We start from the raw sequence: 27992 nt of genomic DNA on the forward strand, positions 1-27992 counted from the left end.
AAGCTGCCTTGTCCATCAGCTCCTTAAATCTCTTTAGAACGATGCAGTGGGAACGCAGGTTACTCCCCGGGACTGGGTCCATGATCGCACGAAGAGCGCGCCGGGGCGGGAGAAGCGGCAGAAAGGGGGCACTGATGCTCCCACATTGAGTCGGGGGTCGAGGAGCGAGCGGGATGTCCCCTGGTCGCAGGAGGAGACTGAGCTGCAGTCGGCTTCTCTTCCTGCTAGCAGCGCTGCTCATTTGCTCTCTGTCCCGGCTCCCCGTCGGAACCTGGCCCGAATCAACTCCGCGGCGTCCGACCGCAAGAGCCGAGGGCAACAACCTTCCTTCCAGCAGGAAACTGCTCCAGGACACCGCATCTGACACCGATCTTCCCGGGACGAGGAGATCCTACACCGGGATCCCTGGGACTCAAAGCCCCTACCCTGCGCTCCCTGGCACCAGGGATGACTACACCGAGCTCACCGGAATTGGAAGCCCCTACACCGGGCTCCCGGAGACCCAGAGCCCCTACGCTGCGCTTTCCAACACCAGAGACCCCAACCGCGGGCTCCCGGGGACTAGGAACTTTCAGCCCGAGGTCCTGAGCCCCAATATCCCGTTAACCAGCGTCTCCAATGACCGGCTATCTCCAACCGCCGCTCCTGCGAACCGAACCAGCGCATCGGGGCCAGGCATCGGGGCCGGGAATGACCAGAAGGCGTCGGAGAAGCCCAAGCTAAGAGGGTGTATTCTCGTGGGCAATGAGATCATCCCGGCTCCCAGCACCGCAGCTCCCGAGCCGGAGAGCACCGAGGATCCGGCCGGCGAAAGAGAAGCCCCACTTGGCCACACCAAGAGCGAGTTCCCGGAGGATTTCTTCAGCGTGGAGGAGCGCAGGCGGGGCTGGGTCGTGCTGCATGTGTCGGGCATGGTCTACATGTTCATCGCCCTGGCCCTGGTCTGCGATGAATTCTTTGTGCCGTCCCTGGGAGCGATTATCGAGAGGCTCAAGATCTCGGACGACGTGGCTGGGGCGACCTTCATGGCGGCGGGGGGCTCGGCCCCCGAGCTCTTCACCTCCCTCATCGGGGTCTTCATCTCCCACAGCAATGTGGGAATCGGGACCATCGTGGGCTCGGCCGTCTTCAACATCCTCTTCGTGATTGGCATGTGTGCCATCTTCTCCCGGGAGATCCTCCACCTGACCTGGTGGCCGCTCTTCCGTGACGTCTCCTTCTACATCCTCGACCTCCTCCTGCTCATCGCCTTCTTCCTGGACAACACCATCCGCTGGTGGGAAAGCCTGTGCCTGCTCGCCAGTTACCTGGCCTACGTCAGCTTCATGAAGTACAACGGCGAGATCGAGCAGTGGGTCAAGCGCATGTGGAGCAGTAACGACAACGTGGTCAAGGTCGTCTCAATGTGGCCGGGATTCAAGGTAATTCCAAGAACACCCACCGGGCCCGGCCGCTCCACAGCCCCCGGTACCGGGCAGATCCAGCGGGTCCCGAGCCTGTCTCACCCCCCCCCCCCCACCCAACACACATCCGCCCCGGTCCCGGGAGCAACTTCACCTCCCCCAGGTCCCGGCCACTCATCGCCACAGATCCCGGGCGCACCTCACCCATCGAGTTCTGAGCACAATACAAGGCTGAGCGTGGCCGTGCGAGGCTGAGCGTGGCCGTGCGAGGCTGAGCGTGGCCGTGGGAGGCTGAGCGTGGCCGTGGGAGGCTGAGCGTGGCCGTGCGAGGCTGAGCGTGGCCGTGCGAGGCTGAGCGTGGCCGTGGGAGGCTGAGCGTGGCCGTGGGAGGCTGAGCGTGGCCGTGGGAGGCTGAGCGTGGCCGTGCGAGGCTGAGCGTGGCCGTGCGAGGCTGAGCGTGGCCGTGCGAGGCTGAGCGTGGCCGTGCGAGGCTGAGCGTGTCCACGTGAGGGTGAGTGTGGAATTGTGAAGATGGGTGTATCAATCTGAGGGTGTGTGTTTCAATGTGAAGTGAGTGTGTGAATGTAAGGCCGATTAGTGTGAGGGTATGTGTTCATTTGAGGGTATGTCAGTGTGAGAGTGAGTGTGTCACTGTGAGAATAAGTGTGTTAGGAAGTTAGTGCAGGTACAGGGGAATGCTGAGTTGGGAGAGGTGGGGGCGGGGGGGGGGGGGTCGGTACTGGTCACAGCCGACAGGAATCGAGAAGGATGAGCCATGGCGGGGATGTTTGGGGAACCCTGCACTTGCTGTGCCCTGGAGGATGGGACTAAGAGCAGGAGGGCTGGGCAATGGGGCTCAGTGTATGCACTGAGGGGAGGTGTGCTTCAGGAAACTGAAAGACAGCTCAAAGGCAGCAGTGTGGTCTCATCGTCAGGGATCTGCAGTGAAGAGTCTCCCATTGGAACCATTTCCTCTGCTTCGCCCTCCACAGATGCTGTCTGACTCACTGAGTGTTGCAGTATTTATCTCCCACAGTCAATGCTGGCTGGGTTGCACTGCCTCATGAACCACGTTCACCACGTGGCTGATCCTTGTGTGCAATCTGCTGTTGAGCAGCTTAAACCCTGTACTCAAGTAGCCAAGGATTCATTCTCTACCCCCATTCACTTCCTTTACCTTGTATTTGGGAAGGGGGAGATGCCCCATTAACCTCGAAGTTGAGGTGGGGAAGAGTTGAGGTGAGTAGGGGTGTGAGGGAGAGTTGAGGTGAGGAGGGGTGCAAGGGGAGAGTGAGGAAGGGTGCGAGGGGAAGAGTTGAGGTGAGGAGGGGTGCGAGGGGAAGAGTTGAGGTGAGGACGGGTGTCAGAAGAGTTGAGGTGACAGAGGATGCTTGGATTGTTCCATGTACTGGTGAAAAGACCAGTGTAGCTGGGGGCATGTGACCCCTTGTGGCTGTCGTCCAGTTGTTGAAAATGGGAGTGATAGGAAGAGGTTTCATAAAAACATAAGAAATAAGAGTCGCCCATTGAGCCTGCGCTGCCATTCAACAAGATCATGGCTGATCTGATGATAGGCTTGTCTCCATCTACCTGCCTTTTCCCCATAATCCCTTAATTCCCCAACTTTGTAAAAATCTATCCAACCTGGTCTTAAATACTGAGGTCACCACCACTGCTTTGATGGGCAGTGAAGCCCATAGATTCACCACCCTCTGGGAAAGCATTTCTTCCTCTCTGTCCAAAATCTACAATGCTGGATCTTGAGGCTATGTCCACTAGATTTAGTCTTTTGCACCAATGGGAACAACTTACCTACCTCTATCTTATCTATGTCTTTCATAATTTTATACATTTCTACAAGATCCTCTAAATTCCAGTGAGTACAGATGATTCACTCCCTCCTCATCGGCTAACCTCTTCATCCCTGGAATCAACCTGATGAACCTCCTCTGCACTGCCTCCAAACCCAGTACATCCTTCCTGAAGTAAGGAGATCAGAACTGCACACAATTCTCCAGATGCAGCCTCACCAGTACCTCGATCCATTGCAGCACAACCCTCCTGCTCCTAAATTCAATCCCTCTAGCAATGAAGGTTAACATTCCATTTGCCTTCTTGATAACCTGCTGCACCTGCAAATCAACCTCTTGCGATTCATGCACAAGTACTCCCTGATCCTTCTGCATGGCAGCAGGCTGCAATCGCTTACCGTTTAAATAATATTCTGATCTTCCATTTTTCTTTCCAAAGTGGATTACCTCACATTTACCAACATTGTACTCCATCTGCGAGACCCTTGCCTTAGCCTCAGCACAATTTTCTTTTCTATTTAATACATCGTGAACAGCACCGACCCCCTGCAGCACCCCGCTCACCACTGATTGCCAACCAGAAAAACACCACTCTACCCAAACTTTAATTGGGTGGAGGAGAGTGTTGGCAGAGGGTTGGTGCAGCCCATGAATGGTTGCTTGGGGTTCCTGAGGCTGATGGGAAGGTTCCTGGTGCTGATGTGGAGGTTCCTGGCACTGAAGGGAAGGTTCCTGGGGATGCCAAGGGATGGTGGCTGCATCTGAATGCACCTGCTCTTGCTGCTCTCCATGATCCCTCTGACTGAGACTGTTCCTCTGTCTTTAAGTGTGATAATACTAATAGAAAGGTCACATCTTCAGTTCTTTAACTTCACTTGTTTGTGAAAGTTTAGAAGGTAATATTGGGGGAGGGATTTACAATCGGAAAAGCTGATCGAATCTCTCATTACACAATCTCTCTCTATTCAAAACTTGCTAGAGGCAGTACGAGAAACATTGGAGGGTGAATAATATCCAATTTCTCTTTCCTTCTAAGAAGAAGAGCAATGGTACTGAGGTCAATGAAGAGCCACAGACTGATAATAACAGACTCAAGGTAAACCTCCAGTCCTCGGGCTCAGCTGGTTAATATGTAGATCCATGATGCAAAGTGGATGTCAGTAGACATTGGTTTAATAGACATTCTTAGAAGGTTCAAGTGAGTAATCACTCTATAACCCCATCCTCAAAATTAACAAGGAAATTGATTCTCAGTTTGAGTCATCATGGTTCTTGTTCCAATCTGATGGAGTACATAGGCCGTTCTGACAGTTCCACTCCCTCCATTGTTGAGATTATCACTGTGCAGGGGAGCTGAGAGAGTAAACTTCATCACCTCAGAGATACAGCAGGAGGAGACCATTCATCCCCTCAAGCCTGTTCCACTGATATGATCATGGCAGATCAGATTATGACCTCCACTTTGCATGTCCATGCACCTGTGGCTAACGTTCACCCCTTTGCTTATTGTATACAATCTGATGAAAAAATACTGACTCTTGCCCTTAGAGGAATAACATTCCAAACAACCACCGCTCCCCCCAACCCCTGTCCTTTGACAGAAAAAGATCCACCTCATATAACCATATAACCATTTATGGAGCGGAAACAGGCTATGTTGGCCTTTCGAGTCTGCACCGGTTCACTGATTTTGTGCGTCCTCTTCAGGCATTGGTCCCGGTTTGTATGACTCAGTCTTGCACTCGTTGTGAAACACCTTGGAGGTGCAGTTTGTTACCTAACCTCTATCTTAAATGGGTGACCCTCCCCAATTAAACAATGAAGCCTGGTTCTAGACTCGCTCATGGGAGAATCACCCTGTCAAGCCCGTAGGACATATTTTTCAACTAGGACCCCTCTCATTCTTCTAAAGTCCCAGCAAATCCAAGGTTTGCTCATCCAACATTTCTCATCTGGAATGGGTGGGTTGTTGTCTTCAGAAGGAGAGGTTGAATGTACATGTCCTAGGGGACTTGACAGGGTGGAAGTGGAGAGGATTTATCCACCCTTGGTAGAATCTAGGTCAACAAGGTGTTTGCAGATGCTGGAGAACAAGAGGGACACACGGAAAGTGCTGGAGGAGCTCAGCAGGTCACACATCATCCATGGGAATCAACAGGCACTTGGTGTTTGGGGCCTCTGTGAAAGATGGAGGGACCGAGAGAAAGGTCTAGAATCCTTACAGGAATTGCAGTGGGAAGAGGTGTAGTCATGTGGGAGTCAATGAATTTCTAAATGATGTCTGTAAATTGTTTGCCTTCTGAAATGGAGTTAGAGACAATGAGAAAGGGTAAAGAGTCTCTGGTGATGGTCCAAATGAATTTGATGGCAGGGTGGAAGCTGAGGCTCAACATCAACTGCCAATTGCTTCCCCTGGATGCCTCCTGACCAGCTGAATTTCTCTAGAATTGTTCTAGAACTAGAAGCCACTGCTTAAAAATAAGGGATAGCCCATTTAAAATCAAATGGACATTTTCTCTCTACCTCTGGAGGAGGTGGAAGCGGTCTCCAAATATTAAATAGACCATGAGGTTATATGGGGCTATAATTAGATCAGCCATGATCTTATTCCTTCCCCTGATTTGTAATATTGTAGATATTTGGTTCGATTCAGGGTGAGGTAGTAAACTGGATTCAACAATGGCTAGACGGAAGAAGCCCAGCAGTGGCATCTCAGACTGGAGGCCTGTGACTAGTGGTGTGCTGGGACCTTTGTTTTTTGCCATCTATATCTTCTTCTTTTTCTTTGGCTTGGCTTCGCGGACAAAGATTTATGGAGGGGTATGTCCACGTCTGCTGCAGGCTCGTTGGTGACTGACAAGTCCGATGCGGGACAGGCAGACACGGTTGCAGCGGTTGCAAGGGAAAATTGGTTGGTTGGGGTTGGGTGTTGGATTTTTCCTCCTTTGTCTTTTGTCAGTGAGGTGGACTCTGCGGTCTTCTTCAAAGGAGGTTGCTGCCCACCGAACTGTGAGGCGCCAAGATGCACAGTTGGACACAAGAGCAACTTGTTCATGAACTACTCTTTGCAGATGATGCCGCTTTAGATGACGCCGTATCTCCAGCGCATGACGTCCTGTTTTGCGGAAACTGCCAAAATGTTTGGCCTGGAAGTCAGCCTGAAGAAAACTGAGGTCCTCCATCAGCCAGCTCCCCACCATCTATATCAATGATCTAGATAATAATGTAGTAAAGTCGATCAGCAAGTTTGCAGATGACACAAAAAATGGAGGCATTGTGGACAGTGAGGAAGGTTTTTCAAAGCTGGGCCCAGCTGGAAAAATGGGCCGAAAAAGAGCAGATGCAGATAAATGAGAGGTGTTGCATTCTGGAAGGACAAACCAAGGAAGGACATACATGGTATATGGCAGGGCCCTGATGATCTAGGAATAGAGATACAGGAGTAGGGATGTTATGGTAAAGTTGTATATGTCATTGGTGAGGGAGGCCAAATTTGGAGAACTGTGTGCAGTTTTGGTCACCTAACTACAGGAAGGATATCAATAAGGTAGAAAGAGTGCAGAGAACATTTAATAGGAGGTGGCCTGGACCTTCAGCAACATAGAAGAACAGGGGGAGATTTGATGGAGGTATTTAAAATTATGGGGTATGGACAGAGTAAATGTAGGTAAGATACAAACCAGAGGACATGGGTTAAGGGTGAAAGGGGAGAGGGTTAGGGAGAACTTCTTCACACAGTGAGTGGTGGGGGTGTGGAACAAGCTGTCAGCTGAAGTGTTGAACGCTGGCTCAATTTTAACATTTAAGAAGAATTTTGACAGGTACATGGGTGGGAGAAGTACGGAGGGCTATGGAATGGTGCAGGTCAGTGGGACTAAGCCAAAAAATGATTAATCACAGGGCTGAAAGGGCCTGTTTCTGTGCTGTAATTTTCAATGGTTCTATGGCTTTAATTACAGTGGAATATTTTGTTCAATCCTTGATAAAAATTGTAACTGATAGGTCAGTGTATTTTCTCGTTCACTGTTTAGCCCAAAGCTGTTCTAACTCGAGGAAGCAGTACGCCCTCTCTGCACAACAGCACTTTGCGAAACACCATATTCCAACTGATGATCAACACCCTGGATCCCTTAACGGAAGGTAAGTGGCCACCAAGAACTCTCTGGGCATGTAAGCCACTAGCCAGAGAGAGAGAGATGCCCTTAAACTGTAAAGTGGGAATGCTGGTGTGCAATTCCTCATTGACACTGGGATATAATGTCAGAAGTTCAGGAGGACATGGTAGAGGTTAGGAACGGCACAGTTATCATAGCCTAATGGTGTTATAGCACCAGCATTTGGAACTAGGGTTTGAATCCCATGCTATCTAAGGAGTTTTACATTCTCCCCATGTCTCCTTTGGTTTCCCTGGGGGTTTTGGTTTCCTCCCACTGTTCAAAAGGTATTGGGGTTGTAGGTTGATTGGGTGTAATTGGGCGGCATGGGCTTGTGGACCGAAAGGGCTTGTTACCTTGCTCTATGTGTTAATTTGCAATGATTAAATTTAAAAAAATTTAAATTTAAAAATCAAGACAAGAAAATAATATTTTGGCTTTACAGCACAATTAGTTTGATGTCGACCCAAAATAATTTCCTGTTTCTTCAAAAAACAGCAGTGTTTAGGAGTTAGGTAGGTTACCTGAGGAGACGCATTCTCCACTTCCTGAACTTTAAACGGACTTTCAGTGGAGATCTAATTAATGGCAATGAATTGTCAAAGATTTTTATATCTTTCCTCACTTCTTGATCTTTCCCGCCCCTCAAATCCGGATGGGCTAGGCAGAGAACGTTTCTCTGTGGGAGAATCTGGAACCATTTAGGACAGAGAGTGTGTCATCTTGCTACTCTGTTCCCCAAAGAGAGAAGCAAGCAGTCTTTGAATATTTTTCTGGCAGAAGTAGAGGTTCTTGATTATGAGGGTGAAAGGACACTTAGGGGAGATGGAATTGTGGAGCTGAGGGTACAAGAAGAGCAGCTATGGTGAGATAGGATTGAGAGGCAGAATGGCCTCTCCTACCATGTGGGCCTATTGTAGAGGATGGGCAAGGAAGCAGCTGCATGCCCCTCTGTCTCCTCCCATATCACTAAACGGCTTCAAATTCTCAGTAGCACTTGGCCTCTCAACCCAGCCCAGTGAGAGTCTCTTTTCTCACAGTCAGTCTGCCTCTGACCCCTAGATTTGGAGGATTATCAAGGTTGCTTTTCAAAAATAGATCAGCAGAGATTAGAGGCTAATCAGATAAGGTGAGCACTGCAGCTGCCTGCTGCACCCCTGCCACAATGCTAGCGCCTCCCATCCCATTGTTACACGACCTTCAGGGTGAAGCTCCTTCCCGACATCTTCAGTAAAGACCCTCCCTCTGCCCCTGGGATGCAGTGGGCATCACTGGGTGCCTTATCAATGTGGCTCCATCCTTAAAGCCATTTTTCTCACAGCCAAGTGATCAGATGATTCTTGGCGATTCTCTTGATAATGCAACGCGCTGTTGGTCGGACCGTGTGGCTCTCTGAATCCCCCCAGGACCAACTGCTCAGACTTGAGAGCTGGCCTTTCAATTTCCAAAGTGTTCTGCTTCACGAAGGAAGCATCTTTCATAAGACACATTGAAAGGGTAGCCGTTTCCTCAATACCCTACCAATGTGTGGTGCAATGAAGATTAGTGCTGTGCCAGAGGTATGTGACCAAAGCAGTTGCCAGCACTGGGCAGGGAAGTGCAAATTATTAAAGCACTGGTTTGTAAAGAGTAACATTGCAGTTAGACTTGCAGCAGGAAACAGCCTGACTCACACTGTGAATCCAACACCGAGTTGAGGAACAGGGCCAGAGTCTTACACTCATTAATTGCCCTTTCTTTCTCAGAGTTTGTGAACTGGGCTTCAAATTGAACTGTTGGCCTGGAGCATATGGTTTCCTTTCATTATCCAGAAAAATTCAAAGCAGAGTTTCAGAATCAGAATTTATTGCCATGAACATGTCGCAAAATTTGTTGTTTTGTGGCAGTGTCACAGGGCAAACATTTATATAAACCACCATACAAAATAAAAAAAAATAGTGCAATAAAAAGAAAATGTCTAAGTGAGGCAGTGTCTTTGGTTCATTGGTCATTCAGGAATCTGATGGCGGAGGGGAAGAAGCTGCCCTTGTGCCGCTGAGTGCTCGTCTTCAGGCTCCTATACCTTTTTCCAGAGTGAAGAGGGCATGGCTTGGATGGTAGGGATCCTTGAGGATAGAGGCTGCTTTTTTAAGACAATGCCTCATGTAGATGTTCTCAATGGAGTGAAGTCTGGAGTCAGTGTCGCAGGCTGAGTTAACAACCCTCTGGAGTTTTTTCTCACCCTGAATATCGGTGCCTCCACACCAGATGGTGATCCAACCAGCCAGAATGCTCTCAACGGTACACCTGTAGAAGTTTTCGAGAGTCTTCGGTGACGTGCCGAATCTCCTCAAATTCCTCACAAAATATAGTGCTAGTGAGCCTTCTTCGTGATCGCATCAACCTGGAGGCTCCAGGACAGATCCTCAGAGATGCTGACACCCAGGAATTTGAAGTCCTTGACCCTCTCCACTACTGACCCTTCGATGAGGACTGGTTCATGTTCTCCTGAGTTTGCACCTTCACAATCTAAGATGCCACAGTGTCTGTATGAGAGTAGAACAGTCTCTGTAGTCACAGTCCTGGATCTTGCAAATCTCAGTTCCAATCTTTTCAATCATTTCTTAAACTTGCAAAATTGTAGTTCACTGACAGGATCGGATTTTGTTGATGAGAATTTGCTGATTATTGTCTTCTGTGCCAATTCCATTAATAACGTACATGCAGTGTTATTGCTGGATGTGTGTCAAATGAAAGTTCTTGGGTTTTAATCTGATTTATTGGGAGCTGAAGGAGAGCTGGATCAGGGAAAGAGGAGTCAGCTTAACTCTGAGCCAGGTGCTGGTTCCAGCATACTCTGGCTGCCCTGAGCTCCAGCTCACCTTTCCCAGCAGACCACAAAAAATCGGAACAGAGCAGGCGAATGCAATGTTGTTGTTCATTTCCAGTGGAATATCAGACAAGAGCAGGGATATAATGGTGAGATGATATGGTGAGACATCACTGGAGTACTATGGACAGTTTTGGGTGCCATATTTGAGAAAAGATGTGCTGGCATTTGGAGAGGGTTTAGAGAAGATTTGCTAAAACGATACCAGGAATGAAAGGATTAGCTTATGAGGAATCATTGTTGGCTCTTGGACTGGACCCCCCTTCCTCGTATCTCATAGGTGTATTTCTTTTTTTAAAATTTTTTATTTTTCACACCATAAATCACATTAGCCATGATACACACTTTTTCTTTTTCACACATATACAGTGACATTTTCTTCCCCCCACCTCCCTCCTCCCAACCCACCCCCACAACCCCCCCTCCCGTCCATTTAAGGTATACAATCTAGGATACATTAAACCAGTCAGACAATGTTGTCATTCAATAAAAATACACCAGAAATTCTACTGAGTCCATTCTTTTCTTTCCTTCTCCTTCCATCAACTTAGGTAATGATTGTCCCCGGTAGGTTTTCGCTATTGTATTTAATGTAAGGCTCCCATATTTGTTCGAATATTTCAATATTATTTCTTAAACTATATGTTATTTTTTCCAATGGGATACATTTATTCATTTCTATATACCATTGTTGTATTTTCAAATTATCTTCCAATTTCCAGGTTGACATAATACATTTTTTTGCGACGGCTAGAGCTATCTTAACAAATCTTTTTTGTGCATCCTCCAAATCAATTCCAAATTCTTTGTTTTTTATGTTACTTAGGAGAAAGATCTCTGGATTCTTTGGTATATTGTTTTCTGTTATTTTATTTAATATCTGATTGAGATCTTCCCAAAATTTTTCTACTTTCTCACATGTCCAGATTGCATGAATTGTTGTTCCCATTTCTTTTTTACATCGAAAACATCTATCAGATACTGTTGGGTCCCATTTATTTAACTTTTGAGGTGTAATGTATAGTCTGTGTATCCAGTTATATTGTATCATACGTAGCCTCGTATTTATTGTATTTCTCATCGTTCCAGAGCATAACTTCTCCCATGTTTCCTCCTTTATCTTTATATTTAAATCTTGTTCCCATTTTTGTTTAGTTTTACCATTTGTTTCCTCATTCTCCTTTTCTTGCAGTTTAATATACATATTTGTTATAAATCTTTTGATTATCATTGTATCTGTAATCACTCATAGGTGTATTTCAAATGCAGAAAGGCCTGGACAGAGTATATGTGGCAAGGATATTTTCCATGGTAGGAGAGTCTGGGACAAGAGGGCTCAACTTCAAGATAAAATGGCATCAATTTAAGACAGATATTGGAAAAATTTCTCTAGTCAGAGGATCGTGAGTCTGTGGAACTTGTTGCCACAGGTGGATGTGGAAGCGAGGATGTTGGGTATATTTAAGGCAGAGAGTGGTTGGTATTTGATTAGTCAGGGCATCAAGGGTTACAGGGAGAAAGCTGGGGAGTGGGGCTGAGTGGGTGGATGGATCAGCTCATGATTAGAATGGTGGAGCAGACTTAATGGGCCTCCTTCTGCTCCTATATCTTGTGAACAAATTTTCCAGAGGGGGAAGTTTGTGTGAAGATGCCCAGGAAGTCTGTTGGAAGGTGGGACTCTGTCCGAGCCTCTCTCTGGCATTGCAATATGGACTGGCCTTTGTTGGGTCTTTGTTTGCAGTCATTCAGACTGTTGCTCATTATCGGGTTACCTGTAACTGTACTTTTCTGTGGAATTGATGAGTATGTCCAGCAGGATACATTCTTAATAAAGAGAAAACCTTCCTTCCCCCTTCCTCAGTGGCTCATCCTAGTTGGTCTTGGAGAAATCAGGGCACAGCTCATATCACCAATTTCCCTTCCTGACTGAGCCACAGAATGAAGCAGCTATCAGATCATCCTTTACCTTAATATCTGCCTATCTGCCCTTCCACTGTCCAAAGTTCAGGCTTACCTTCTCAAACCCTTTGATATCACGTTAGAACAGTATGGCTTGAGAACAGGGCCTTTGGCCAGAGTCATTGAGATGGAGGTTCTCCCAGTGCTCTGATCTCACTCATCAGCTCACACCAACAATGGCTAGATCTCTCCTCCTGTGCATTCACCCCATGTACTTCCAGAACCTTTCCATCTGTAACATCTCTTTTGTTTGCAGTGAAGTTTAAGCAGAAGGCTGAAGTAATGAACAGTATGGCCAAGGGAAAGGGAATCACAAAAGAGGAACACGAAACCAGAATGAAAGGTGAGCCCCAGGGATGGAACAGAAGCTGATGACTGGGCGACCAGAGTAGCAGAGGAAGGGATAGAGTCTGACCAGAGTCCCCTTGAGAGCCTAGGTCTCAGCCTGGAAGCCCCACCCAAAGTCTGAGAGTGATGTCATTGAGCATGCACTCTCCCACCTCACCCCCGAACCACAGTCTCCCTTTGTGTGAAAAGCATCAATGGTTCCTAACCTGCAAAAAGTTGAATTCTGCTACCCAGTGGTGTTACTTGATCCATTGTCCAGGCACTTGAACTCGGCCCAGGAGTGTGTCAGGTGATGCCAGGTGTATGTGCAGGAGTATGCCAAGTGTGTGCCAGGTGTATGCTGGCAAGTGCCAAGTGTGTGGCAGGTGTATGCTGGCATGTGCCAAGTGTGTGCCAGGTGTATGCAGGCATGTGCCAGGTGTGTGTAGGTGTATGCTATGTGTGTGCAGGTTTGTGTCAGATGTGTGCCAGGTTTATACCAGGTGGCTGGGTGTTGCCCAATTAAAGATTTTGTCAGTAAATAGAGTGAAACTTTCCTTTGTCATTGGAAGGGATGGGAAAATGAGCATGTCCAGGAATTCAATCCATGTCTTTGGGCATGATCTAGAGAACCTTTTCACATCCACTTAGTTGGTTTGATGTTTTGAAGATTGAGACCAATGGATTTTTCTTGTGAATGGAATTGTTCAGATTCCACCACCTTATTGAGTGAAGATCTCCTTATAGTCTATCTGGTCTCTGATGGAGGCCACATTGTCTCTCTGGCTGTGTTGTCCTCTTCCAATTAGCTGTGTGACCTGCACAGAACCACCCCAGTGAGTAGAATAGCAATGGCCACAGATGTGATCCTAACCCTTATTTACAGTAACAAATACATGAACTGTCTGGTCTCGTATTTATGTTCATTCTTGAACTCACTGATATGATGTTTGTTACTTACTAAAGTCTGCAACTATCCTACCCCTTTCTGTACAGTTCCTGTGAAAGGAATGCCTCAGCTCACTGCTTTCCGCCAGTGACTGCATTGGTGCTAGATATACCTGCATCGGGTCACCTTTCCTGGCGTGGGACGGTTTCACGAGCTTCTTCCTCAATATTCCTCTCACTTCTGGTCTTTCTGCAGTTTATTTGATGATGTCTAATGTTGGGGAAATTAAATAGAAAAGTTGCAATGGGGTCAGTATGGTCTGGTTATAGTTTCTGAGTTCCCTGACTGGTTACTGGTTGGTGAAGGTGCTCGGGATTAGAAATTGTGAGCTTAGTGATGAAAGTTACAGGTAAGAATGCAAACCCCAGCAAGTCCCTGGCAGGGGTTTGAGGCATGACGTTATTTTGCTTAAGTTTTCCTTGATGTTTCCCTGTTTAGGGATGACACAACATTAGTACCAAGTGAAGCTTTCCTCTGCTTCGTTCCATTAAATACCAGTGTTCAGCCATGCTAGAGACCTTGACACCAGCAGCCAAACCAACAGTCTCTGGCACATTGTTACCAACTCCTAATCATTAGTCTGGATTGAACGCACACAGATCAGAATTAGAATCAGAGTTTATTGTCATAAATAAGTCATGAAATCTGGTGTTTTGTGACAGCATCAATAGTGCAAACATTCATATAAACATCTTACAACATTACTATAAAAAAATTGACCAAACAGTAAGCCAGTGTCTTTGGTTCATTGACTATTCAGGAATCTGATGGCAGCGGGTTAGAAGCTGTCCTCATGCCTGGCATCTTCAGGCTCCTGTACCTTTTCCCGATGGTAGCAGAGTGAAGAGGGCATGACTTGTTTGGCAGGGGTCTTTAAAGTATAGCCGCTGGTGGGCCTTCTTCATGATTGCTTCAACATGGAGGCTCCAAGACAGGTCCTCTGAGATGTTGACACCCAGGAAGTTCTTGACCCTCTCCACTACTGAGCCCTCGATGAGGACGGGTCGTGTTCCCTTGACTTCCTCCTGAAGTCCATAATCATCTCCTTACCTTTGCTGTTATTGAGCGGAAGGTTGTTGATGTTACACTATTTCACAAGTTGATCTATCTCCCTCCTGTCCACTTTCTCACTGCTGTTTGAGATTCTGCCGATGACTGTGGTGCCACTGGAAAACTTGGTGTACGGAAAACACAGATATATGGATGTTGGGACAATTCAAAGTTAATTGGGAGATATGGGGAGAGCAGGAAATGGCATAGCTGGTCTGGTAAGATTAAAAGACATCATCCCAAAGTATCTTGAGTGTTTTAGAAGTAAGGACAACCAAGGAAGAGTGGAGTCAATTACAGACCCAAGTGGCAACCTGTGCTTGGATGCAGGTGAGGCATAAATGTAAATACCTCAACAACTTTCACAAAGAAGGCAGCCAAGGCTGAAGAAGAATTCAGGGAGAGGATGATGGGAAGTGGATTGATCCTAGAACCTGTTGTATCCCAGCCTGGAATGGGGTGAGGGAAGAGATCGCTGGAGCCCTGATAGAAACCTTTGCTGGTCATAGAGGAGGTATCTGATAACTTGAGCAGAAACTGTGGTTCCTTTATTGTATGACAGCAGCAGGGATCATTACAGACCAGTGAGTCAAACAACCGTGGGATGGAAATTATTGGAAAAACTTCTGAGGGACAGGATTAACCTGTGAGAGAAGCAGGGATCAGTCTAAGATGATGGTTAATGCAACCACATTGCAGTGGCAGCGACTCAGGTTCGAAACCGGCGCCGTCTGTAGGGAGTTTGTACGTTCTCCCCGTCTGTGTGGGTTTTTCCCGGGGTCTCTGGTTTCATCTTTCAAAGTGTACGGGGGTTGCAGGTTAATTGGGTGGCATGGTTTGTGGGTCAGAAGGGCCTATTACCATTCTGTATATCTAAATAAAAAATAATGACCAGAATGGCTTTAGGGGGAGTTGCCATATCACTAGTTTGATTTTTTGGGATTTGACTGCATACGATCTGTACTCTAATGGGTTTCATTCAGACTCCATTATTTGGCACAGTCCCACATAAGAGTTGGGGCCAAAAGGTTAAAGTCCAAAGGATGCAGAGAAATGTGACAAAGTAGATGTGGAATTGGCTGTGGGAGGCAGAGGGGTGGGTGGAGAGGTGTCTTTAGTTGGGAGGCCTGTGACCAGTGGTGTGCACAGGGATTGCGGTGGATTTATTTTCAACGTTAACAATCTGATTATGAATGCAGGAAACATGAGCGTGTTTGCAGGTGATGAAAGATCTGTGGAGGTGTTGGCAGTGAGGAGTATCTTTGGTTCAAAAGACCATGATTCAATTTCCCATGGGAGGAATTTCTATGACCAAAGGTTTAGGTAAGAGGTGGAGACTAGAATAGAAATGTTGGGAGAATTTTTCATCCAGAGGGTGGTATCTTGGGTAATGGGGAGAGTAAAGATGGATATTTGAAGTCAGCACAGGAGGGCCGAACAGCCCATATCCCTTCTGTCCAACTCTCTGCCACACCCACAGCCTCCTTATTTTTATTCTCAATTCTGATTGCCGCATTACAGGAAACATGTGCTTTCGAAAGGATATAGAAGAGGTTTACAAAGATATTTCATGGCTTAAGCAGGGGTGGGCAACCTTTTAATTTTTAATTTAAACATACAGCACAGTAACAGCATTTCGGCCCATGAGTCCATGCCACCCAATTAACCTACACCCCCAGTAGGTACTTGTGGGCTGAAATGGCCTGTTACCGTGCTAAATGATGTCTAAATTAAAAATTAAAAGGTTGCCCACCCCCCCCCCCCGAATGGGGAGAGATTAGACTCGCTGGGATCGTCGGAAGCTGAGGGAGACCTGATAGAGGTTTATAAAATCATGCGAAGAGGTAAAAGAGGCAATGAATGGACAGTCAGAATCTATTCCCCAGTATAAAAATGTCACACACAAGAGGATTAAAACAGATGCTATGGTTGAGGTGCAGAAGAAACTCAGCAGGCCACACAGTATCTATAGGAAGTAAAGGGGAACCAACATTTTGGGGCTGAGCCTTTCATCAAACTCCAAGCCGAAAGCAGGCAGGTGCCTAAATAAAAGTTATGGGGAGGAGAGGAGAGAGAGGAAGGGGCAGGGGAATGGGTACAGGCCAACAAGTAAGAGGTGATAGATGGATATGGGTGGGAGGAAAGAAGAGAAAAAAAAGCTGAGGTGATGGGGAGGAGGAACCTCTCTGATTGGAGAGGAAAGGGAAGGGGGGTGGTGAGCTGGAGGATAGGAGACTGAGCATTGGGTGGTTGGAATGGCTGCTGGGGAAAAGGTGGAAGCTCACGATAACTGCATTTCAGAGGATTCTCAAAAGACACATGCAGGGAATAGCGGGATGAGCATTACGTGCAGGCAGTAAAGCTTCAGTTTGATTTGGGCATCATGTTCAATTGGGCAATTGGGCTGAAGGGCCTGTTCCTGTGCTGTTCTGTTCTACATTCTGTGTTTACTGAAAGCAGCTTTTCATTTTTAGTTTTTGTTTATTGAATTGAATTGTAAACATTGAATAAAACTGGCACTGAAACAAAACCCATTTTGATAACACACAGAGGACGTGGCCTTAAGATTCCTGCCTTTCTGTTTCAGACCGAGAGACAGAGAAGACAGATCTCCCGAACATGGTGAATGTTCAAGTGACTCCACCGGCAGACCCACCAACCACGTCACCCCCAGCACAGGATGATGCTGCTCCCAGCCTGGACCCTGTATGTGAGCCTGAGGGCTTCTTGTTCATTTCCCCTAATTGCTAGAAGGCGGGTGAGGGGGTGGGGTGGGGTGGGTGGGTGCTTTCAGAGTAAGGGTGGTGCTGGGAAAGGTTCCATACTGTTCCGTTCAGCCTCCTGCCAGAACTCCTTCCATGTAAGCTTGAGACGGCTGGTGCAGGGGATTGTGTAAAACTGAGTGGGGTGGGGAACTCAATGGAAAACAGTACTGGGTGATTGGATTGAGAGATGGGCATCTTTCTCTGGTGCTGCTATAGAAGCTGGGGACAATTCACTTGAAATATCTCTCACGGCCAAGTCTTACGGATGTGGAAAAAAATAACAAGAGTTGATGCAGATGATCGATTTATTATTAACTCTCACAAACATTGTGATAAAATGTCATGAAATAGCAATATTGAATCTGGAGAAATCGGGGACATTGGTTGTGTGATTTGAATAATACCATGGGGAGAGAAGGCAGAGAGTGATTTAATGTTTGAAACATTTAGACATTTACACTTGCTCCCAGAAAGAGGAGACAGTGTGGGTAGAGCTCAGGCATTAGGAAGAAGCAAGGTAACAGGCCCTTCCGGCCCACGAGCCCGTGCCATCCAAATACACCAATTCACCTGCAACTCCCGTATGGTTCTGGAGGGTGGGAGGAAACTGGAGCACCCGCAGGAAACCCACGCAGAGGGAGAACGTGCAAACTCCTTACTGATAGTGCCGGGTTCGAACCCTGGTTACTGATGTTGTAATCGCATTGTGCTAATCTTGCAGCCCTACACTTTCAAGGAGCATTACAGCACAGTACAGGCCCTTCGGCCGACGATGTTGTGCTGACCTATAAAAACCTACTCAACAAACAAAACCTTCCTTAGCTCACACCCATAACCCTATATTTTCCTTGCATCCATGTCCCTATTGCACCAGCCTCCACCACCATCCCTGGCAATGCATTCTAGGCACCCACTACTCTGTAACAAAAAATAGAGTGGAAAGTTCAGGTTGAAGCCAGATGCAGAGGTCTGAGGATCACTTGATAGCATGACCCAAGGCTGGAACTTTGTCTTACTGTTGCTGAATGAACTGAGCTTGGAATTATCCAGAACATGATTTGAACTTTGAACAGTAAGTTCAGTTCTGCCTCTATCAGCGTGTGTTTAGGACTTGTGGAGTAAATGTGGAGGCTACCTCAGTAAATGTGGAGGCTACCTCAGTAAATACTGGAAGATATCTCAGTAAGTATATTTAAGACAAGGTTGGATAGATTTTTACAAAGTTGGGGAATTAAGGGATATGGGGGAAAGGCAGGTGGGTGGAGATGAGCCTGATATCAGAGCAGCCATGATCTCGTTGAATGGCGGAGCAGGCTCGACAGGTCAGATGGCCGACTCCTGCTCCTATTTCTTATGTCCTTATTCTGGTGTAAACCCACACCATGACCCATAACATCCTCCATGTGCAGTGATTGTCTCAAATAAACTTTTGTATTTCCTGATGCTCGGCTATTTGCTGTTAGGAAGAGGGAGAAGGCGGAAGGGATGGTGGTGACGGGGGATCCGATGGAGATGGCAATGATGACAGTGATGAATATTCTGGTGACGAGGAGGACGAGGAGGACGAGGAGGATGAGGAGGACGACGAGGGATCCAATGACGAGGAACCTTTAAGTCTTGAATGGCCAGAAGCCTGGCGGAAACAGATCACTTACCTGTGTCTTCTCCCCATTGTTCTCCCACTCTGGATAACGGTGCCTGACGTCAGAAATCCGGTGAGTGAGACTGGATGGTGAAAACTGGGTCATTAGAAATGAGCAGGTGATGTGATTAGTGGAATTAAAATCATTGATCCGCTATTCATCCAATCCATTAACTTCAGGGCTTTGATATTTCAGTGAGAGGTAAAAGAGGCAATGAATTGCATTACTGACCAGGGAGACGGTCACACTTGCATCCAGAAAGGACATCCTGGAGGAGACAGTCTGGGTAGAGCTCAGTAATTAGGAAGATGCTTTCACCATAGACCCCCCAATAACCAGCTGAAGATAGAGGAACAGGTATGTAAGCATAGAATGGAAAGGTGCAGAGCCATCAGGGTTTTGTTCCAATAAGAGACTTTAATTTCCCCAAAAGTGACTGGACTACCTCAGTGTGAGAGGCTTAGATGGGGCTGAATTTTTTTAGATGTTTCAAAGAGACATTGCAAGTAAATGATCCAACCAGGGAAGGGATCATACCAGACCTAGTACTGGGAAATGATTGAGGTTTCAGTTTTAAGATAGTTATGGATGGTGATAAGTCTGGACCTCAGAGGGTAAGGGCTAAATTGGGGAAGGCAGGAGAAAAGGGGAGTAGATGGGGAGCAGCTTTTATTGAGAGTCATTTAAAGGCCAGCTGATTAGAATTCACGACCAGCGTGTTCCCATGAGGAAGGAAGATGAGAAAGTTTGGGAACATTGGATTATGAAAGATTTAAATTTAGTCAAAAATAAAAGGGAATTATATGTAAAGTTTAGAAAGCTGAATTCAAACAGGACCCTTCAGGAAAGAACTCAGAGAACTAAAAGGGCCAGAAGGAGCCATGATATGTCCTTGCCAAGAACAGTCCCACTGCACTTTCTACTTGCTGTGGATGACGAGGGAGAGGGGAAGTCCACAGAACGATGAAGGAAGGAATGTGCTGGGAGCCAGAGGACATGGCCGAGATACCTTACGTTGAGAATAGAGGGATCAGGGTGGGTTTGCTGCTATTGCAGTATATGTAGCTGTCAGAAGGCGGTAGTGGGTCCATTGAAGAGCATTCAGGTGGATGAGCCATCAGGCCTATATAGGATCTATCCCATGTTTGAGAGGCAAGAGGGGAGGTTGCAGGAGCCTGACACAGATCTTTGTATTATCTCTAATCACAGGCAAGGTACTGGAGGACTGGAGCATGGCTGGTCTTGTTCCTTTAAGTGTATATATGTGGTAGAGAAGAGGCAGGTGGAGTTTAATCCAGGCAAGTGTGAGGTGTTGCACATTGGCAAGTGGAAAGTTTAAAGCAAACAGCAGGACCCTGAGGAGCACTGAGATACTGAGGGACCAGAGAATGGCAACACAAGTGGGTGGATATATTAAATACAGTGAGGTTACAAACTAGTTTCTTCTGGAGCATCGGAGGATGAAGAGAAGCAAATAAAATTGAGAGGCATAGACAACATTGACAGTCGGAGAGTTTCCCCAGGGTGGGAACATCAAATGCTAGAATGTTTAAAGGAGATGGACGAGGCGAGTTTTTTTGTTGTTGCAGAGAGTGGAAAGTGCCAGAACATGCTGCCAGAGTAGGGGGTGGAAATAGACAATATCAGCAAACACAGATACGGGTAGGGAATGGAGATACGAATCGTGAGCAAACAGATGGGATCCATTTAGACTGGATTCATGGTGAGCACAGACACGTAGGCCAAAGGGCCTATTCTTGTTCTGTATGCTTCCATATTGTGCATTAATCACAGACTGGTGAGTATGCTGACATAATGCTGAACAGTTTTGTGGGGAGGGGAGGTATATATATTTATATATATTTAAAGGTTGCTTCCCTTCCATATACTTTGTGAACGTAGTACAGAGCTCTGGCTTTCAGCCAGGGTTTCCTGGCTTTCACTATTTTTGGATGAAAAACCTTTGCTCAACTCTATAAATTTCTACCTTAAATCTCTTTCCATTTGCTCCATTTAGATTTATGATTTATTTGGACACCTTAATTGATGAATACAGAAGAGCAGAAAGATTTAGGAGTAACGGTACATCGTTCCCTGAAGGTAGAAACTCACGTGAATAGGGTGGTGAAGAAGGCTTTTAGTATGCTGGCCTTTATCAATCATTGCATGGAATATAGGAGTTGGGAGGTGATGTTGAGGCTGTATAAGACGGTGCGGCCTAATTTGGAGTTCTGTGTGCAGTTCTGGTCGGCTAATTATAGGAAGGATATAAACAGAGTGGAGAGAGTGCAGAGAAGGTTTACCAGAATGTTACCTGGGTTTAAGCATCTAGAGTATAGGGAGAGATTGGACAGATTAGGTCTTTATTCTTTGGAGCGTAGAAGGTTGAGAAGGGATTTGATAGAAGTATTTAAGATTATGAAAGGGATAGACAGAGTGGATGTGGATAGACTATTTCCGTTAAGAGGAGGAAAGATTAAAACAAGAGGACATGAGTTAAGAATTAAGGGGCAGAGGTTTAGAGGTAACATGAGGGGGAACTTCTTTACTCAGAGAGTGGTAGACGTGTGGAATGAGCTTCCGGGAGAAATAGTGGCGGCGGAGTCAATTGTATTATTTAAGAAAAGGTTGGACAGGTATATGGATGAGAAGAAGATGGAGGGTTATGGGCATTGTGCAGGGAGGTGGGACTAGAGAGGGGTGTTTGGTTCGGTGCGGACTAGAAGGGCCTAATGGCCTGTTTCCGTGCTGTAAATTGTTATGTTAATTAAATTTCACCATAGCTTCTTCAGTACCAAAACTCTCCTCATAACCATAAATCTTTGGCTACATCCTTTGACACATTCCCTGCTGTCATCCTTCTCAGACAGCAATGAACTGTTCCTCAGCTGCAGCCTGTGCAATGTCCTGCTCAAGCACCAAGCTCGGCCAATTAATATTGGAAACCCAAACATCTCCTTAACCATCTCAGCTTCCTTAGGAATCAGTGCACATGGACAGCAAGGTCCCTTCGAGTCTCTGCCACTCCTGAGGATGGTAATCTAGAAATGATGATCTCCTCTGCTTTGCTTGCCCTCCCCAAAGGGTATCCATAAGATTGTAAAAGAGACAATATTGGTGATGTGTCATTTCCTTTCTCCACAGGCTTCAAAGAAGTATTTCATTGGTACTTTTTTTGGATCAATTTTGTGGATAGGTGCATTTTCATATTTGATGGTGTGGTGGGCTCACCAGGTAGGTGCACTGTCCCTAAGAAGCTTCTTTATCCATCCACTGTTGTGTGCGCTGCGGCAAGAACATGAACCACAGTTTTAGATACTAAGCTCTTGTGTATATCCCAGAAGGATGTCCAAAATGACGAGATGGGAAGTGTTTTCATTTTGAAAGAAGTCCAACAAACTAGAAAATTGATGGTGTGGTGAGTAGTGAGGAAGGATATCTAGACCAAGGAGTGGCAAATGGAATTCAACTCAACAAGTGTGAGGTGTTGCACTTTAGGGTAGTTAGGACATTTAATGGTGGGGCCCTGGAGAGTGTTATAGAACAGGAATACCTCAGGGTATGTGCAGAGTTCCCTGAAGTGGCAGACAAGGTGATGGAGGAGTATGATATGCTGGTCTTATTTGGGCGGAGAATCAAGTACAAAAAGCTGGGACCTCATGTACAGCTGTACAGAGACCACAAAGTGTGCAGTCTGGTCATCCACCTATAGGAAGAACACCAATAAATTGGAAGGGGGTTCACCAGGATTTTTCTGGGACTGCAAGGGTTGAATTATAATGTGAGGGTGTATAGGCTGGGTCTTTATTCCCTGGAGGGAGGAAAGCTGAGGGTAAGATGAAGTGAATGCTCAGTCTTTTTACCAGGGTAGAAGATTCTGGAACTAGAGAACATAGGTTTGAGGTAAGAGGGGAGAGATTTAAGAGGGACACGAGAGCTCTTAGCCTGTTCAAGTTGGAATTTAGGAAAATGAGGGGGGGGGGTGGATTTCACTCGAAGGTTGTTTTGCATCATGGGAGAGTCTAGGACAAAAGAGCACAACTTCAGGATTGAAGGGCATTTGCTTCAGCCAGGTCACTGGGTTTATTTAAGGCAGGGATTGATAGGCTCTTGTTTAGCCAGGACAGCAGTTATGGGGAAAAGGCCGGGCAGTGGGGCTGAGTGGGAAAATGGATCAGCTCATGATTAAATTATCTTCCTTTCCATAATGGAAGATGCAGACTGTCCCTGGGTCAGAGTTCACACAAAGGCACTGAGACTCCTTGGGATAAAATGTTGAAAGGTTCTGAGTGTTCCTGTTCCCTGCTGGACACACTGGGAAACTTCAGCAGCCTAGTTGTGATACGACCCCAAAAATTATGAGACTTGAAGGCATCCTTTCTGACTCATTTCCACCTGCCAGTAAATATTATTGATACCATCTTCCAATGGGAAGATTCCAGTGGGAATCTTGCATGCCATTTCCAACTTTTCTGGTGGCACTGAGATCGTTTAATTTCCAACATGTTTATTTGTAAGTAACCAATTCAAACCCAGGGGCCAGTGGGTTGGCCATTTCCATGGCCAGAAATGGTTCATTTGATCTGTGAGCTCATGGAGACAACACAATCCCCAAACTGCTACAAACACTCAGCACTTATGGAGAAACAACTGAACTCTGTGGCTCCAGCATTTGAAGTCATTTGTTCACTGCAGTTCTATAGAAACTGTCAACTCTTCTCATCAATTCAGGGAAGAGGTTTATCTTACATTGGGATCACAGTTCTTTCCTTTCACACCCAGGTTGGTGAAACAATTGGCATTTCTGAAGAGATCATGGGCTTAACCATCCTCGCTGCAGGCACCTCTATCCCCGACCTCATCACTAGTGTTATAGTTGCTCGCAAAGGCCTCGGGGATATGGCAGTCTCCAGCTCAGTGGGAAGCAACATCTTTGACATCACAGTCGGGTAAGTGTCCCTCTCCAAGCCTTAGTGCAGGGAATTGAAGCAGAAGGATTTCTTCTCTTTTAACATCACATTTCATGATCTCTCCAAACCATCTCCAGAAAGTTCCCAATTGCAGGCAGTTTTGAGCTCCTTATTTAAGAAAGGATATGCTGATGTCAGAGTGGGTTCAGAGGAGGTTCACAAGGATGATTCTGGGAACTAAAGGATTATTACATGAAGAGCATTTGACAGCTCCTGGCCTGTACTCCTTGAAACTTAGGAGAAATGGGGGGGGGGGGGGGGTGTGGAAAACATTTTAAATGTTGAAAAGAGTGGACAGAGTAGATGTAGAAAGGTTGTTTCCTATGCTGGGAGAGTCTAGGACAAAAGGACAGAAATTCAGGATTGAAGAGCATCCACTTAAAATAGAAATGTGGAGAATTTCTTTAGCCAGGATATAAATCAGTGGAATTTGTTGCCACAGATGGTTGTGGAGGCTAGGTCATTGGGTGTATTAAAGACAGAGATTGATAGGATCTTGATTAGCCAGGGCATCAAAGGTTATGGGGAGAAGGCTGGGCAGTGGGGCTGAGTGGGAAAATGGATCAGCTCATGACTAAATGGCGGGGCAGACTTGATGGCCTGAATAGCCTATTTCTACTCCTGTCTTAGTCTATCATGCCTTCTCCAAAGAATGAACACACCAGTCAGCACAGACACAATGGGCTGAAGGGCCCATTCCTGTTCAACGTTAAGGCAGACAGGTCCACATCATGTTTTGGGGAAGAGCTGCACCTTTAACGTCCGTCTTTTCAATGACTTTTAGGGTAAGGTTTCACTTAGATCCCCATGCAGGCTGCTCTTTTCCTTTCAAAATGGTTCCTAATTTTTCTGTGGTGATCCTCTTGGTCTTCAGAAAATAAAAAAAAGTCTGAGATTTACCCTTAGCTTTATCTGTTGCCATCTAGAGCTTCGTGGACTTGCTGTCCTCACTGAATGGTTAGTGCAGAGGTTAGAACAGTGTTTTTGCACCAGCAATCGGGACCAGGGTTTGAATCTTGAAATATCTGTAAGGAGTTTGTATGCTCTCCCCGTGTCCGTTTGGGTGTCCACTGGGGCCTCCAATTTCTCCCACAATTTGAAATGTACCAGGGGTGTAGGTAATTGGGTGGCACAGGCTCATGGGCTGAAATGCCCTGTTACTGTGCTGTATGTCTAAATTTGAAATTTCTTTTTTGACTCACTATTTGGACATAGTTGCACCCAGTCCTGACCTGCTATTACAATCAGCCTTCATTTAAATTAGGACCCACATTTCTAAATTCCTTATCCTTTTCCAGAATTACTGTGAAATGAACTAACTTTCACCAATTTCAAAACCCACTTCCAGCAACACTTTTTTAACAACTTGGCCGGCTACATTCTTTGAGGTCTCCTCTCCGGAGCACATTGTAAAACCTCTTCTAAACACACTTTAAAATTCCACTCACTCTAACCTTTATCCCAGAAATCCCCTGCTACAATGACCCCTTTTCTCTTCCACCTTTTATCATGCCGTCTACTCCATCCTGGTGACTTTTGGAGGCCTATAGTTCACCCCCAGCAAAGTGATGCTCTCCTCTGGTATCTCTGCTCTCCTGATCTCACCTCATTAAAGAGCCTTCCTCATTACAACAGTAATAGACCATAGCACCATCCTCCTTTATTGCGCAGAATCTTCAGGCAACATTGAGCTTCCAGTTCCACCTTGCTTTTAATAACCATCCAATTGTACAGATCCCTTTTCCCCCAGAAATGGTCCCAGTGATCTAAAGCTTTACCCCATCCCTTTAGTCACACATGCATCTGACCCATCTTCTTAGGAAGTGGTGCCAATGGTAGGGTAAAGGACTGCTGTTGCTCAAGGGATGAGTGGGAAAATAGTTTTGCACAGACTAGATGGGCCAAAGTCCTGTAGTGCTCCATGGTTCTAAGTGGATGCAGAGCAGCCTACGGAACTGATGATAACAGAGGTAGAGGATTGAAGACTATGCAAATACTCATTCCAAATATTCAGCCTCCAACCACCAGCCCTTCCCCCAGGGCCCGTAAATTTTGCTGGTCCATGAAATCGTGTATGAGTGATTGGTCTATGTGAACACTGCCAGGTGTGTTGCCAGCCCTCACCTCTTGGTGTGCCTTCAACAGGGTTAGGGTCCGACTCCCTACCGAGTTACTGAGTTAAAAGTCAGCACTGCAACCCTTTCAATCGTGTTTCTTTTCTCTGTGACAGGCTTCCAGTGCCCTGGTTGTTGTACACCATGTTTAACCATTTGCAGCCAGTTCCAGTCAGCAGTAATGGCCTGTTTTGTGCTATTGTACTTCTCTTCCTGATGCTGCTTTTCGTTATTATTTCCATTGGTCTCTCAAAGTGGAAGATGAACAAAATCTTGGGCTTCACTATGTTTTGCCTCTACTTTACATTTCTAATTATCAGCGTAATGCTGGAAGACAGGATCATTATCTGCCCAGTGTCCATATAAACTGACCTTTGCCCTTGTGACAGAAGGAAATACCGACGACCGGGTCTGCTGCAACTTTTAACTGCCTGCACAGCACACAGATCAGTTCAAGGAGACAATCGACAGAATCACCAATTAACATTTTGCTCTTGTGGACTTTAATAAAGACCAGAATTGGGGAAGGGGTGTGGTAGATTTTGATGTTTTTGGCAACAAGGGGAAAGGCAACCTGTTGTCCTGCACAAGATGTTGCCAAACAGGTGGTAAGTTTCACAACTGATATGATTAATGGCTTTGCAAAATTATTTGGATACAAGCTCTTTGATTCTGATATATCAGCATCAAACACACACCTCGTGAATTCAGCTGAACTAAATTGAAAGAACATTTTAGAAAAAAAGTATTGAAAAAGATTACTTCAGGAAGCAATCCAGAAAAAGGCCCAAGTTGTGTAACCAATCATACAATATTTTTCAGAGCTTTTTTAGTTAAGCCATAGATTTAAACACAGCCTTGTCCTAGAAAGTGGCAACTCAAGACACCAAGTAGAAGGTGATGCACAGGAACAGAACATGCCATCCAATAGCATCACCATTGAATAGTTCTAGATGGAGGAAAACCTCTCGGTTCTGGGCTCTCCATTCCAATACCAGCCACTGAGACTCCATCCTCAAACCCAGCCGTTTCAATCTACAGCACAGAAAATTTTGTTGTCAGCAATAAAATCACAGCGTGGAAACAAATAACATTTTGTTGGTAACGGATATTAAAAGAGCAGAAAATGGGGATTTTTTTTTAACATTGAGCAAAAATGGTGTGTAGAAGATGGAGGTAGGGTGGTGATGGCAACAGATTGGTAGAGATTCTTATAATCTCCTAAATATGATTAAAGAAAAATGGATTCTGATATCCAGTACCAACAGCTTATCCCCTTATGGGTGTTATTCTTGCTATCATACCCTCAAAGGTGGATCTCAAATTATACAATTTTCCCCAGAAAGTTTCATCAAACAAATCTGAGTAATAAATAACACCGGACAGAGATGATCTCATTTCACAAGAAGTGAACATTTTTGTATTTGAGCTATTTTCTTATAGAAAATAAAAGATTGTTTAAAATGATCTCATTCCTGAATCTCGTTTCAATTTGTATGAACATATCATCACTGACCTTTATTATTGGTTCAAACTTCATCTGACCAAGATAGGACCCCCTGAGACCACTCTGCTATTCAACTCCATGCTGCCCAACTGGAACATGTCCATGTTCCTCTTATGCTCTCACACAGTGGTTCTCAACCTTTTTCTTTCCACCCACATACCACTTTAAGTTATCCCTATGCCATCAGTGCTCTGTGATTAGTACGGGATTGCTTAAGGTTGGATGCAAGTGGGAAGGGAAGGTTGAGAATCACTGCTCTTATCCCAATGTTACTAAAATATTTGGCTTGAGAAAAATGGTCATTGGCCCATTCCCTTTGGAGTTATGAAACCATGCACATAACGAGTCAACTAGGTACAATTAAAACAGTGGCTTTCAAACCTTTTTTTCCCCCCACCCACATATCACAGAGCACTTATGGCATAGGGAATACTTAAAGTGGTATGTGGGTGGAAATAAAAAGTTTGAAAA

General features: G+C 45.9%; 1 protein-coding gene across 1 annotated transcript; it reads left to right on the forward strand.

Annotated features, from left to right (window-relative positions):
* The first annotated feature begins 173 nt into the window (after positions 1 to 173).
* Positions 174 to 27438, forward strand: slc24a1 (solute carrier family 24 member 1). Its single transcript, XM_069910558.1, has 9 exons — positions 174 to 1421; positions 4254 to 4310; positions 7246 to 7354; positions 12453 to 12539; positions 17110 to 17228; positions 18751 to 19002; positions 22075 to 22164; positions 23713 to 23879; positions 26131 to 27438. The coding sequence occupies exons 1-9, from the start codon at positions 174 to 176 to the stop codon at positions 26378 to 26380; spliced, it is 2379 nt and encodes a 792-aa protein (XP_069766659.1). The 3' UTR covers positions 26381 to 27438.
* Positions 27439 to 27992: the final 554 nt, after the last annotated feature.

Source organism: Narcine bancroftii, chromosome 14, assembly GCF_036971445.1.
Source record: "Narcine bancroftii isolate sNarBan1 chromosome 14, sNarBan1.hap1, whole genome shotgun sequence".
Classification (NCBI taxonomy): Eukaryota; Metazoa; Chordata; class Chondrichthyes; order Torpediniformes; family Narcinidae; genus Narcine; species Narcine bancroftii.

Bases quoted from the DNA above. Each gene is read 5' to 3' on its own strand.
- slc24a1 (XM_069910558.1), top strand. From the start codon at position 174: ATGTCCCCTGGTCGCAGGAGGAGACTGAGCTGCAGTCGGCTTCTCTTC. The intron at 1,422-4,253 runs GTAATTCCAAGA...CCTTCTAAGAAG, and splicing joins CAATGTGGCCGGGATTCAAG to AAGAGCAATGGTACTGAGGT. The intron at 4,311-7,245 runs GTAAACCTCCAG...TTCACTGTTTAG, and splicing joins CTGATAATAACAGACTCAAG to CCCAAAGCTGTTCTAACTCG.